Source organism: Ovis aries, chromosome 13 (genome assembly GCF_016772045.2).
Source record: "Ovis aries strain OAR_USU_Benz2616 breed Rambouillet chromosome 13, ARS-UI_Ramb_v3.0, whole genome shotgun sequence".
NCBI classification, from domain to species: Eukaryota; Metazoa; Chordata; class Mammalia; order Artiodactyla; family Bovidae; genus Ovis; species Ovis aries.
Window position 1 is genome coordinate 67445339 of NC_056066.1, and position 14795 is coordinate 67460133.

The 14795-nt window shown below is 38.2% G+C and overlaps 1 protein-coding gene across 4 annotated transcripts in view; it reads left to right on the top strand.

Annotated features, from left to right (window-relative positions):
• The window catches only part of RALGAPB (Ral GTPase activating protein non-catalytic subunit beta), a 93217-nt gene that overhangs the window by 71159 nt on the left and 7263 nt on the right, over positions 1-14795 (top strand). For all 4 annotated transcript variants that reach the window (XM_042230127.2, XM_004014567.6, XM_012189189.5 and 1 more), the window contains exons 22-27: positions 648-857; positions 5347-5505; positions 8401-8566; positions 11162-11284; positions 12769-12905; positions 14306-14414. In XM_042230127.2, coding sequence (XP_042086061.1) covers positions 648-857; positions 5347-5505; positions 8401-8566; positions 11162-11284; positions 12769-12905; positions 14306-14414 — 904 coding nt within the window. The remainder of the gene's footprint in view (positions 1-647; positions 858-5346; positions 5506-8400; positions 8567-11161; positions 11285-12768; positions 12906-14305; positions 14415-14795) is intronic.

A 14795-nucleotide genomic window follows, 5' to 3' on the forward strand; every position in this document is an offset into this window, starting at 1 on the left:
TGGTAAAGGGAGAATGGGGGTACAGGTGAGCTGTAAGAAAGGAATTTCAAAATTGGAGCTCTTGAAAGTATAGCACATCTGAGGTACAGAGTTTGTCATGGAAGGCCAGAGTTGCGAAGGTTGAGGAAGTTGTAGGAATGTAGGCCAGGCTATTCACCAAAGAGGATAAAATTTTAAATAGGATAGATCAGAAGGAAAGCAGAGGTAACTCCCAAGAGTATAGCAGCTAATCCATGCAGTTGTGGACTTCAAAGAATGAGGACATCCTTGTAGGACAAAGATGGACAGGGGTCTGGAAGAAGAGGGTAAATGATGTGGAAGATGAAGGGGACATGGCAGAGAATGGCAGCTCTGCCCCCTTTCTTGCCAATGTAAAGGGAAGCAGAGACAGAATGGTTTCACTTATAGCGAGGAGATAAAGGAGCAATTTTTGAGGCTATGGGAACATTCTTGGGGTTTTATTTTAACTTTAAAACATTTTTGCTTGGTTTATGCATATTTGCTCTTGGTTGTATTGAATTGAAGCTCAGTGTTGATCACTGAAAATTATCTTCTGTTTTGTTGCTTGTAGCCTTCTTTTCATTTAAAAATTAAGATTAATCCTGATATGATAATTCCCCCAAAATGAAATGTTCGGTTTATTTCAGTTAGAAGAGAGACATGAAAAATTAAGGAATGGCATGGCCCAGCAGATCGCTTATGAAATACACCTTGAGCAACAAAGTGAGGAAGAATTGCAGAAGAGAAGTTTTCCTGATCCAGTTACAGATTGTAAGCCCCCACCTCCTGCCCAGGAATTCCAAACAGCACGTCTTTTCCTTTCACACTTCGGATTTTTGTCTTTAGAAGCATTGAAGGTAATTTTCATAAACTTCTATGAGTAAATATATTCATACATTAACATTCAACTGATGATAGCTAAGGCATTTTTGTGAAGATGGAGAATTAAAACAACAGAAACTATTTAAAATCTTACCTTTCATACAAGGAAATAAAATTCTATTATGCTGCAGCTTACAATAGGAGCTCCAAGACAGTTTTCCCGTGAATGTATTTAGAGTTCTGTTGTGAGAGCTGCTTTGATAATATATCCACCTCTGACTTTTCCTAGGTGCTGTAAGACTCATGTTATATATATTAATGACATCTATAAGCAGTTAGAAAAAGAATGTTAAAACTTTTCCCCAGTAAAGTTTATGACTGCAAGTATGGGCTACAGTTGACTGCTCTTTCATGCCACTTTTGAAAAGGAACGAATGTAAACACTTGTTAGGTTGTGCAGTTTCTAGTGTCAAACTGTCTTGGTTTATGTCCTGGCATCACTACTTACCAGCTGTGTGATCTTGGCAAAGTTACCCAACTTTGAGTCTCAGTCTCTCATGTCTGAAATAGGGGTGATAAGGGTATCATCTCATGGCGGTTGTGTCAGGCGGTTCATGTAGTACATAGAGTCAACCAGCCTGTAAGGTAAATGTTGCCATTACTCTTAATTTCATTAAAACAGTTTTACTAGGAAAGTGGTAGTATCTCTATATCACATATGTAGAAACAGGGCCTCAAAAATGTGAAATAGCTTCCACGTATGTGAATTTAAAATTTGTGCTAAGCCTGTTTGTTTTGAAAAACCCAACTGAAGATTGCCAGGCAAGAAGTAACTTATTGCACAAGTTGCCCCCTGCCTTACTCTCTAGCAGCTACTTGGCTAAAGGCCATTTAACTTTTAAGAAAAGTAGAGGGGAACATTGCTGTCTTGAGTTTGGATTTTGGCATGTAGATGAAAAATATTTTATGTTGTAGAAAATTGAATTAATGGTGGAGAGTAAAAAATAAAAACTCTTAAAATGCAGAAGAAAAGAACAGAAAGAGGAAAATAATGAGAAAAGCAGTGGTAAATGTGGAAAGAAAGGAACAAAGATACAACCTAACAGGTGATTAGTGATATTCCTAGTGGAGAAAATTGGACAGAGTAGAAGCAGTAAATAAAAACATTCTAGAAGGAAATGATTGCATGCTGTGGACTGAATGGAGACAAGACAAATCTCTGAGATTGAAATTTCCTTTCATGTTATCTACTGTAGTTGAAATGTTTAACCTTTCAAGAAAATAATTCCTGTACTTTCTCACCTGGGTTAGAACATAGGAAGAAGTTAGCAAGTAGCCTGGTTTATTTTATGAATCTAAGCATACCGCTAATAAACCTGACGGAACACACATGCAAAAGTATATACAAAAGTATTAAGGAGAATGCTAATAAAATGAATTCAGCAGCACGTTAAACAAATTAACTTCTACAACCAAGTAAAGTTTATCCTAGGAATGCAGGAGAGTCAGTTATTGGTAAATATTAGTTAAGTTATTAAGAAAATAATTTGATTCTGTTAGCAGATCAGTCAATACAACAGTCAATATTCAGCAAAATAATATTTAGTCTGATTTTTAAAAAATGAATAAACAGCCAAAAACTTCACCAGGGACAGTAATGTAGATCTGTGTAAATGGCAGCCCATTTAAGAAACAAGGTGGAGAATGAGGAAATGTTTTTTAAAAAAAATGTGTGTAGGGAGATTCCCCCGGTGAGTAACATCTTACCTAACTGTAGTATACTATCAAAACCAGGAAGGTCAATGAAATACTAAAAGAAACTAAGAGGGGAAAAAAACATTAGAAAGGAAAAGACAGTTCCCAGATAATATGATTTCTAATTAGACAGCCATGGCATCATTGACTCCGTGGACATGAGTTTGAACAAACTCCGCAAGATAGTGAAGGACAGGGAAGCCTGGCGTGCTGCAGAAGAGTCAGATATGACTGAGCTACTGAATGACAAGAAGAAGGAGAATCAGTAGAGTGTTTAAAGTAAATGAAAGTTAAGATCACCACATATGAAGTACAAATATTAATGACTATAGCTGTTAATATCCAGTTAGAAATACAATGCAAAATAACTCAGTTACAACTGTGATATTGACAAAAGGTATCCTAAGGAAATTTATTAGGAAAAACACAGACCTCGAGGAAAAAACTTTTAAGAAGTTATTAAGAGATATAAAGTACATACGTGTTATGTTCCTGAATTAGAAGAACATCCAGAAGAACAAGCTGATAAGGTAGCTTTAAAAAAACAAAAGAATGAGGAGCCCTTGTCCTATAAGATGTGTTGTAGCACGCTGCCAGACTGCAGTTCCTTCTTCATGATTTCAAGGTGAAAAATGAAAAGCAGAACGTTTTTTGCATGTTTTTGAAAAAAAAAAAAAAAAAAAGCCAAAAAAAAGTAAAAGAGGAAAGTGAAAAAGTTGGCTTAAAGCTCAACATTCAGAAAACGAAGATCATGGCATCTGGTCCCATCACTTCATGGGAAATAGATGGGGAAACAGTGGAAACAGTGTCAGACTTTATTTTGGGGGGCTCCAAAATCACTGCAGATGGTGACTGCCGCCATGATATTAAAAGACGCTTACTCCTTGGAAGAAAAGTTATGACCAACCTAGATAGCATATTCAAAAGCAGAGACATTACTTTGCCATCAGAGGTCCGTCTAGTCAAGGCTATGGTTTTTCCTGTGGTCATGTATGGATATGAGAGTTGGACTGTGAAGAAGGCTGAGCGCTGAAGAACTGATGCTTTTGAGCTGTGGTGTTGGAGAAGACTCTTGAGAGTCCCTTGGACTGCAAGGAGATCCAACCAGTCCATTCTGAAGGAGATCAACCCTGGGATTTCTTTGGAACGAATGATGCTGAAGCTGAAACTCCAGTACTTTGGCCACCTCATGCGAAGAGTTGACTCATTGGAAAAGACTCTGATGCTGGGAGGGATTGAGGGCAGGAGGAGAAGGGGACAACAGAGGATGAGATGGCTGGATGGCATCATTGACTCGATGGACATGAGTCTGAGTGAACTCCGGGAGATGGTGATGGACAGGGAGGGCTGGCATGCTGCGATTCATGGGGTCGGAAAGAGTCGAACACGACTGAGCGACTGAACTGAACTGAACTTTTTGCATGTTTTTAGAAAATTCATTTAGTGGAAAAATCTGACCTGAACTGACACGAGGCTATCTGTAGTCTTTTTTCATAGTGTGAATGCTCTTCTGTTTGACTGCAGAAATAGTGGTGTCTTTAATGACAGGGTGTTGCCTCAGCCCTTGTTTGGAATAGGAAAAAGTAATCCTTGCCATCTCTGAGGGATGCTTTCCTGAAAAATACCAACAATGATACAACCTGCTGGTCAAGATCAAGATCTCAAAGAAGATAAGGGATCAGGGGGAAAACAAAACAAGAAATGCATAAAAATTAATAGACTATTTTTTAAAGCAGTTAGGTTTGCAGAACAGCTGAGTAGAAAGTGTAGAGAGTTTCCATATAACCTCTTTTCCTCCACACACGTAGTTTCTCCTAACATCTTGCATTGTTGTGACATAATTTGTAACAATTGACAAACCAGTATCAGATGGATTATTAACTGAACTCTATAGTTTACATTAGTGTTCACTCTGTGTTGTACAGTTCTGTGGGTTTTGGCAAATATGAAATCACATATGCTCACCATTATAGCACTATAGAGAAGAGTTTTACTGCCCTAAAGTCTGCTGTAGTCTTCCTAGTCATCCCTCCCCTTCTCTGGAAATTCCCCCGACTCCTGACAACTACTGATCTTTTGCTGTCTCCACAGTTTTGCCTTTTACAAAATGTCATATAGTTGGAATCATATAGTATGTAGTCTCTTCAGATTGGCTTCTTTCACTTAGCAGTTTGCATTTCAGGTTCCTCCATGTCTTTCTGTGACTTGATAGCTCACTTCTTATTATCATTGAATAATATTCCATTGGGTGGATTTATCACAGTTTACTTACAGAGAGACTCCTTGGTTGCTTCCAAGTTTTGTTTCCAGTTACGAATGAAGCTGTGTTTTTGAGTAGACATTTTTAATTCATATGGGAAAAGAGTTATGCAGTTGCTGTCCTGTATGGTAAGATTATGCTTAGCTTTGCAAGAAACTGCCAAACTGTCTTCCAGCATGGCTGTACCATTTTCCATTTCCACCAGCAATGAATAAGAATAAAATACATACTAAATTTTTTCTAGAAAGTTTGGTGTATTACAGAGAAAATTGGATTTTAAATTAAATACATAGTATGATCTCAACCGTCTTTAACAAAAAAAGGCAAAAGAACTGGAAGGAAATACACAAGAATGTTAAATAGTTTCTGTAATTTGGGATTATGGTTCTGCTTATTCCTGTCACTTTTAAAATTTTTTTTAATGTTTATTGAACCATGGGCAAGTATTGGTTTTATAATTAGAATAGTGCAAAGAGATGATACCTTCTCCTTTCTTCCTTTGGTGGTAGGAACCTGCAAACAGTCGTCTACCTCCTCACCTTATTGCACTTGACTCCACGATACCTGGATTTTTTGATGACATTGGTTATCTGGATCTCTTGCCGTGTCGTCCCTTTGACACAGTTTTTATTTTCTATATGAAGCCAGGCCAGAAAACAAACCAGGAGGTAAGATTTCTGGATTTGGGGGATAATTTTTTATGCTGTAAACTGAAAAAAATTTACATGACTTGCACTTCCCTATGGTGGATGGTGAGTTATTCTTGATCTTTAAAGATTTCCTGTGAATCAGTTCAAAAACTGAGTTAATGAAAACTATGATGCCTAGACCCTCGAGTCTCTTGACTCTCAGTGAATGTGATGTAGAGAAGAGCTAGAGCATGTCTTTCTTATCTTAAGGAATTCAGATTCCTAAGACACAGGAAACTAAAATAACAAAAGTTAACCATGAGAAGCTAAAGTTAGGCTTTACTGCCCAGCAACAACTGTTTACTGACCATCTTCCCTGTGGCTCCCTTAATGTGCCCAAGTGTAGAAGTGATAATACCCTTTCCTCTTAAGGAACTCACTTTCCAGGTAATTTCACAAGGAAATAATTTTAGTCAAGGCATGCACAGTAGGAGAACATCTGAAATAAAGTAAAGGATAAAAACAATAAGTAAAAAACAGTTGGGTACATGTAACAAGAGACTAGGAGAAGGATGAAGACAGCTATAAGACAGGTGAGAACAGAAAACTGAGAGAAGATGTCAGGAGATCGAGTGTCTATCAGAGATAAACGGTTGAAACATGGATTGGACAGTAGTTACCAGCTGTAACTGAGAGAGGACCAAAGGAAGATGTGTAAAATATAGCATGTATTCACATGTGTAGAGCACTATGACTGTATTATCTTGGAGTTTCACTATAATCATTGCAAGACCATTAGCTAATCAGATTAAACACACTTGAAAAAATATACCAGAATTACAAAATGTTTATACTAGAAGCATATTTCAGATTATTGGCAAACTACTAGAAAAGGAGAAAATTCTTCTCATTTCATGTTAGTGATTCCGTAAATACTTACTAAGTGTCTGCTGTCAGGTGCTTGGGTTATAGTGGTGAGCAAGATATACGAGGTTTCTGGACTTCTGGAACTGCTACTGTGTAGAGGGAAAGACAGATGATTAAACACACAACTGTGAATAAAGTGTGCTGATAGGAACATGCTATAGGAGCCGTAACACAAAAACCTAACCTGGTTTGAAGACTTCCTGGAATAAAAGACTTTTAAGCTAATGTATGAGGTATACATTGACTGTAGGTTAAAAGGTAGAAGTGGGTTGTCACTAATCAAGAAACAGCATGTGTAAAGGCCCTGGAGGTGAGAGAGAATTTCATTTTCATAAAATTCATTATTGGTTCCAATTTGTTTGTAGCTTGGGAGGCTACTGGTAGCCAGAGATGAGACTGGTAGACTCAAGTTTTTTGGAAGATCTTCAGTAGAAGTGGATTAAATGCAGAGGGTGGGGATCTGTCTTGAAGGAAGTCTATTCATGGTTCATATGAGAGTAGTGGGGCCATTTTCCTCCTACGTATAGAAGAAGACACAAACCCTTGAAGTAATTCTTACACCAGTTGAGTTTCCTTAGCTTTTTAGGGACCAAGGGTGATGGGAAAACAATAAGATTCCCAGAAGCCTCCTTTAGAATGGCTGAGTCCTGCCTTCCCTAGCCCCATAGGGAAGATTTAGATGAATTTCCAGCTGCCAGTCAGTGGCCTGCAAGTTGAATTTAACTTACTTATTGTATCTTGGCTACATTTTCAAATTGTTTAAAAGTCTCACCTCTGAATAAAATAATTAATTGGGAGAAAACAAAAACTGGCTGTCAGATCAGTTTCCTGGCACTTATAAGAATATGAAGGGATATGGGGAACTAAACAGGTATACTTCTGAAGACAAGTGTTAAAGAGATGAGGCCTGGCAATGATGCCCACTAGATTGAGAAGTATTTGATGTAACCACATATTTTGACTTCATTAGGTTAGCATTGTATGAACTACATCAGTGATCTGTGGGCTGGCTACATTAAAAGTTACTTGGGAGACCTCTTGGAAGTAGTAATTCCAGGATCTTATCTCTGCTAATCTGATACAGAGGTTCTGGAGTAGGCTAAGAAAATCTCATGTTTAAGAAATTCCCCAGGTGATTTTGATACACTACCTCTCTCCCCATTTCATTTTTAATTTATAGAGGACTTCTCATTTTCCTTCTTCTAGCATTGGACTTTGAACAGCAGCAGTGTTACTGTTTTGAGCCAAGTAATTCCTTGTTGGGGAGCTGTTCTATAAAAATAGGACATGTAACAGCATCTTTGGCCTCTGCTCACTAGATCCCAGCAGTGTCCCACCAGTTGTGATGTCAAAAATGTTTCCAGACATTGCCAGATATCCACTGGAGAGCAAAATCCACCTGAGGTGAACCACTGTTTTAGAACAAGGGACTTTTCTTTCTGGGGCCCAGGAATTAAATTTGGTACCTGGTGAAGAGGAGAAAGCCTTCATTTTTATCTGGGATGGTTGTATTCTCTTCTTTGAACCCAGAGAAGAATGTTTTCCCACTCACTTATTAATTATAGCTAGTCATTATTGAATTTTTAACAGGTTTGTACTTTTTATAGCATTTGTCAAGATTTGTAAGTAAATAATCACATACCTATGTGTTCTTTGTTTACTTTTGGTAAGCATATCTGGCTCAGTAATTATTTTGCTAGGAGGAGAGTTAAAGGATTTTCTTGCTTTATCTCACTTAATCTTCACAGCCATCATTATTACTCGCTTTATAGATGAAGAAACTGAAACAGTGGGATTAAGAAACTTGCCCAAAGCCCAGCCAGGATTTGAACCCAGATCTATATAACCCAGAAGCATACATGTTTAACTGCAGTCATATGTATAGTCCTCAGTTTATTCTCAGCTTGGACTTGATTTATCAGATACTCCAAAGAGAATTTTTATGAAGATACTTTGATATGCTCTTTTGTTTCCTTCACTATAGTTGATGATTGGTATGTATTTCAGATTTTAAAGAATGTGGAGTCTTCCAGAAATGTTCAGCCACATTTCCTAGAATTTTTGCTCTCCCTTGGCTGGTCAGTAGATGTGGGCAAACACCCTGGCTGGACTGGGCATGTTTCCACCAGTTGGTCTATTAACAGTTGCGATGATGGTGAAGGACCTGAACAAGGTAAATTTCATATGGTCATTTGTTTTTTCTTATTTTGTTACTCTTGACTTTTCTCCTTTAATATGAATTTGTAGTCTTATGAAAGAAAAAAAAACAAGCAGATGTATGGAATGGAGAAGTCTCCTCTCATCCTCACAGGAGATCACTTAATAATTGTATCATCTTCCAAACATTTTCTGTTAATATGAGGAATAATTATGTGTGTATATATATATGAACATGTATGTTATATACATACATTATGATGACTAATATAAAATTAATGGCTTAATTATCATAAAGTTGGTAAGTTTTTTATAGTGGGAGTGAACAAATTCCGTTTTCTATAACAATATTATAATAATTTTAGATTATAGCAAACAATAGTTTCCTAACAAGTATACTTTGTGTAATAAATACAGTTTTTCTACTAGCAGGTATGTTTTTTAGACTTTGAGCTATCATTTAAGATTACACTGTTAGGACATTATATAAAAACCTTTGTAGTAAACAGCTGACTGAGAGATTCATACACATCAATACAAATCCTCCTGAGGAACTGTAATCAGGATAGCAAGTATAAATTTAATCTTAAGGCCTTTGCCCTACCTGGCTGGAGCTTTCTGTTCCAAGGGCCCTTGAAATCACTGGAAAGTTAATTATACCTCTCTGAAGTGGGAAAAACCTGTGTCTAATGCTTTGAATTAGCAGAGTTCCTCTGTCAGTAAGATTATGCTCTTAAGTTTCCCATTAAATACCATTGTGACTTGTGACATAGTTTTCTCCTGCTTTCAACCAAGGTTGAATCAAAGTATATGAGAATGTGCTCTAATTTCAATTGCCACATAACCTTTAATAGTTAGCTTGAGTGTATTTATCAACTAAATTCCCACAAGTAGAATTGATAAAAGATTTGCACATTTTTCAAGTTGATAAATGTATGAATGTGTCACTTGGATGCTTAAGGTTGCAAGTAACAGAAAACCTGACCCAAACTGGGCTAGATTTTGAAGGTCATTTATTGCCTCATATAACTGAAAATCCAAGACATTAGTGTGCAGTTTTGTTGCCATGTGATCAGCACTCCTGTTCTATTTCTCTGCAGTTTTCTTTTAGCTCTGTTTTCCATGTGTTGGTTTTGTCCCATCCTGGCTTTCTTCACACTGCAAAAAGGCCATTCCAGGCTAAAACCATTCACATACCACACTAGTCTAAAGAGGAGAGGTTAGCTGGGTCTCAGAACCTCCCTTCTCCCAAAGCCAGAAATACACAGTGATTAGACTACCATGAACCATTGCTGTGGCAAGAGAGGTAGAATGACCCTGAAAGAGAGATGTGAACTAGGAGGCGGGTAGAATGAGTGTGTTGGGGCAGTAACCACAGTGTCTGCTATGGTAGACACAATGCCCGCCCAACATCTAAACCAGGAGCCAGCACCTACAGCCCATGCCTATTTTTGTAAGTAAAGTTTATTGGCACTCAGCCATACTTGTTCATGTATCATCTGACTGCTTTCACACTACAACGGCAGACTTACATAGTCATGGCAGAGACCATATGACATGCAAAGCTTCATTTACTGTCTGACCCTTTGCAGAAAAAGTTTGCTAGACTCTGGTCTAAACTTCGTTTGCCACCTCCTCACCAAATTAGGTGTCTTCTGATCTGTTAGATGAGGAGTTTTCTATTTTTAATTATGATTGAGTTTTAGCATCTCATATTTTTATTTCTTAGCTGAGAACTACTTGTTTATTTCCTCTTCCCAATTTTTTGTCAGGTTGTTGGTCTTTTATGTATTGCTTGTAGGGCATTGTGTTCATTTTAATGGGGAACTAGACCAGCTCTCATGCAAAAGAGTTGACTCATTGGAAAGACTCTAATGCTGGGAGGGATTGGGGGCAGGAGGAAAAGGGGACGACAGAGGATGAGATGGCTGGATGTCATCACCAACTCGATGGATGTGAGTTTGAGTGAACTCCGGGAGTTGATGATGGACAGGGAGGCCTGGCGTGCTTCGATTCATGGGGTTGGCAAAAAGTCGGACACAGCTGAGCAACTGAACTGAACTGATACCAGCTCTCAAGAGTGTTATTTTGGTTAATTCTATCTTGCTGACTTAGAGCAGATACTATGATTAAAGTTTCCTGTACATTTTCATATTATATCACTGATCACGGGAGAAAATGACACAGAAGCAAAGCTGAAGAGCAGTAGAGAGACTAGGGACAGAAATGCCTGGCAGCAAGCGTACACACACGCAGACATCTGCCCCACCTCCCTTCAGAGGGACTGGGTGGTCTCCCTTTTAATTACTGTTACCTCTTCCAAAAAGTCTATTCCCTGAAACTGCCTGATACACATGAACTAAGGTCCTGCTACATCAGAAGTGATCTGATTCAGTTTCAGCAACTGTGAAATTAAGATTTTATGGTTTAAAGTTAGTGTTAAGCCATTTAATGAACATTTATAGTTTATTCTTCTTACACATTAGTTCATGTTGGAAATGTACTTTCTATTTATTATCACTTTTTATTAACCAGTTAAAATTTCATGTAGCAGGGTGATACTGGTTTTCCCCACTTTTCAGAGCAGTAATGTAGTGTTTCTCATTCATAGATGAAGTGATTTCCTCTGAAGATGTTGGGGCTAGCATTTTCAATGGACAGAAGAAGGTGCTGTATTATGCCGATGCCCTTACGGAAATAGCTTTTGTGGTTCCGTCTCCTGTGGAGTCCTTAAGTAAGAGAATTTTTTTTATGGTGCTGGGTTTTTTTGTATGGAACAATTTTTGTATTCACTGATTTGTGCAGTATTACTGCACTGGGAGAGATTCTGAAGTCATCTAAGACATTCTCAAGCTTCAAAGACATGATAGCTTTTAGATTATGCAGAGGTATGGGGTGTTAGTTCCTCTTAACTAAAGGAAGGTAGTGAAAGACTAGAAGACTGACCCTCTAATAATAATTTTTAAATAGCAAAGGAGATCTACTTTGACCCATTTTTTTTACTTTCTTTAGTGGGATTAATTGGACTTCCCAGGTGGCTCAGTGGTAAAGAATTCACCTCCCAATGCAGGAGGCACAGTTTTGATCCTTGGGCCGGGAAGATCCCCTGGAGAAGGAAATGGCTACCCACTCCAGAATCCTTGCCTGGAAAATCCCATGGACAGAGGAGCCTGGCAGGCTAATGGGGTCTCAAAAGAGCTGGACATGACTTAGCAACTAAACAACAACAAATCTGATTAGTTTAACTAATACATAGAAGCCCTGTTATTCAGTTTATTCATTTCTCTCTCTAATGAGTGAACCCCCACCTGCTTCCCTCTTTCCATGTGAGAGCCTTTGTATGGAACCCCAGAGAACCCTGCAATTGGAGGCTCTCATGGTGGTAACTGCCTGGTCTTCTAACACTGAAGTGGAGAAATTCCAGCCTGGAGAAGGTGGCCATCAAGCATGTTCTTCTCAAGGATCAGAAGTGATCATTACTTCTCAGTCTGAATTCTTAGTCTTATTTTGCCTTGAACCTTTGCTTCTTACAAATTAAGTACATTACTTTGTGCCTGACCAAACAGGAGATGGAAAACTTCACCTTCTCCATGAGACTGTCCATAGGATGGGATGCTGTACATCATGCTTTCACATTTCTCATTTCTAGGCTAATGATTTTTCCTGGACCCTGCTTTGGCCGCCTCTTAACCTTTGTACTTGGACCCTTGATTTTGCACTTGAGGTTCCTCCCTTTCTCTTCTGTGGGGCCAGTTATGTCCCTGGCAGGAGGGCCCTTCCATGGTCTAGGTCAATGTCTGAGCAGCTGTTTGCCTTCATGTCAAGGCTGTGATCTCCTGCCTTAATTCCAGAAGCCCCAACCATCCTCTGTGGACTGAGTCCATCCCTGGGGTCTCTGGCCCAGCTTATTTGCACCAATTCAGTAGAGCTGGAGCCAGCAAATTATGGCACACAGGCCAAATTCAAAACACTAAGAATGTTTATTTTTAAAGGGTTGTAAATAAAATAAGAATATGCAGTAAAGACCTATATAGCCAGCAAAGCCTGAATATTTATTACTTGATCCTTTACAGAAAAGGTTTGCCAACCCTGGCTCTATAAGCAATGCTTTGCCTAAGTAATTTAAGTTGTACTGTTAACATAGCTAGTTTAATAAACACGTTCGCTCTAACGAAGTAGTAGATATTTTATTTATATATATTTTTCTTTACCCTATAGCTGATTCATTGGAAAGTAACATCTCAGACCAAGATAGTGATTCAAATATGGATCTTATGCCAGGAATTCTGAAACAGCCATCCCTGACACTTGAGCTTTTCCCTAATCACACAGACAATCTTAATTCCTCACAGAGGGTAAGTCACTTTGTTGATTGATCTCCAGAAATTTGTAGTGAAATGGAGGTAATTAGGTAATTATAGAAATCACACCTGAAAAGCTTTTAACTTTAACCCAAAGAATAATTATATCTGTACTAATTCATTAGGATCTTAATTTTTTTTAATCAAAATTTCATGATTTTCTTCTTTTCAGCTTGCAACAGATGATTCACTCTAATTCCATCTTTGTTGCTTTTCTCTATTTAGTCATTTTGGTTCCATGCTTGGTTCTTTCACCCATTCGTTCTCAAGTATAGGTTATTATTTGGTCCCTGAAATATCCACTAATAATAGTATGTATTTTATAGCATTAACCATGCAAAATTCAACTTCGGTCTGACACACATGATAGCATTTTGAAGAATAATCCAGTGTGTGAATAAATGCACTGAGTGAGGTGACACAGCAGCTGAGTGAGGTGACACAGGAAGAGAGCATTTTGGTTTTACACTTTTTTCTTACCTTATCAGTGGATGTTACATCATTGTCTGTGTTCTCCCCTCGTGTTACCTCCTAATCCTTACTGGAAAATGACCAAGTAGTAATTAGCAAGAGTATAGGATCAGTTCACAAATGTAAGACAGTTGATATAGAATAAATAATAAAGACCAAAGAAGTGCTGTGCAAACTTGTCTGATGCCCTTCTTCCATTGTAAAGAATTTTAATTTGGACCTCTCTACACTTAAAATTATTTTTAATATAAGTATTTGCTTAAAAGAATATGGGAAGGGTTTCACCTTTAAAATTGATTTAGGAAAAAAAGTTAGCTTGTATAAAACTCTGAAGTAGACTGATTTTGAAAATCATAAGTTGCTACATTTAAAAAAGATTTCACAGAATACAGTTTGGAGAAGAGCAAGATTGGTAAAGCACCATGTTTTTATTTACCACATACTTTGCAGACTACTCACAAACTAAGGGAAAAAAATTCATATCATTATCTCAGTAGATAGAGGAAAAACAGTTGACAAGAATTCAACACTGAAAAGATCTCCAGGCGGAGCAATGATGTTACTCTGACTGAAAAAGCATACTGCCTTCTGGTCACAGAGATAGACTTGATCCTCTTAAGTCCTCTTTAAGACATAGATTGCAAATTTTGTTTTTATTAATGTCAATTGTAATTGTTCAGTATTGCTTATCTTTTTTTATTTGAATATTTTAGACTTTCATTGCCTTGTTCTAGTTTGAGACTTGATAAACAGAGAAACCAAAGAAGGGCTTTTTTGCAAATGTATTTTATACTGTTTTCCAGAAGTGACTTCCCATGACCTGATCCTTATGTCACTGGGTAGCTTGATAAATGTATGATTGTAGTTTTATTAAGCCAGTTTTTTTTTTTTTCCCCTCTTCCACTTTTCTCTACCTCATACAGCTCAGTCCCAGTTCCAGAATGAAGAAGCTGCCTCAGGGTCGCCCTGTCCCTCCCCTCGGACCCGAGACAAGAGTTTCTGTAGTCTGGGTGGAACGCTATGATGACATAGGTATTGTGCAAGGACTTTGTCCATAAACAAGATTTTGGTAGGATGACAGTGACTTGCTGAATGTCTAAAAGGAGTGGCAGCATAGGCCCTATATGGTGGCCAAGAGCTGGGGTTGGAGTTCAGGAAGCCTGGGTTTCATTACTCCTTAGATGACTAATCTGTTAAGTGAGGGACCCAGCACTTATTTCGTAGTCGTGAAGATGTGATGGATGCAGAGCCTTCAGGTCTTCTTGGTATGGCAGGTACTGGTTTCTGGCCACTTGGTCCCACTTGATGTGGCTCCCAGTCACCCCAGGACCTCTGGAAAGGGGCAGGGAGTTCACCTTCCTCACCGTCTTTTCACAATCTTGTTTCGTTGTAAAGATTAATTGGTCCTTAGGG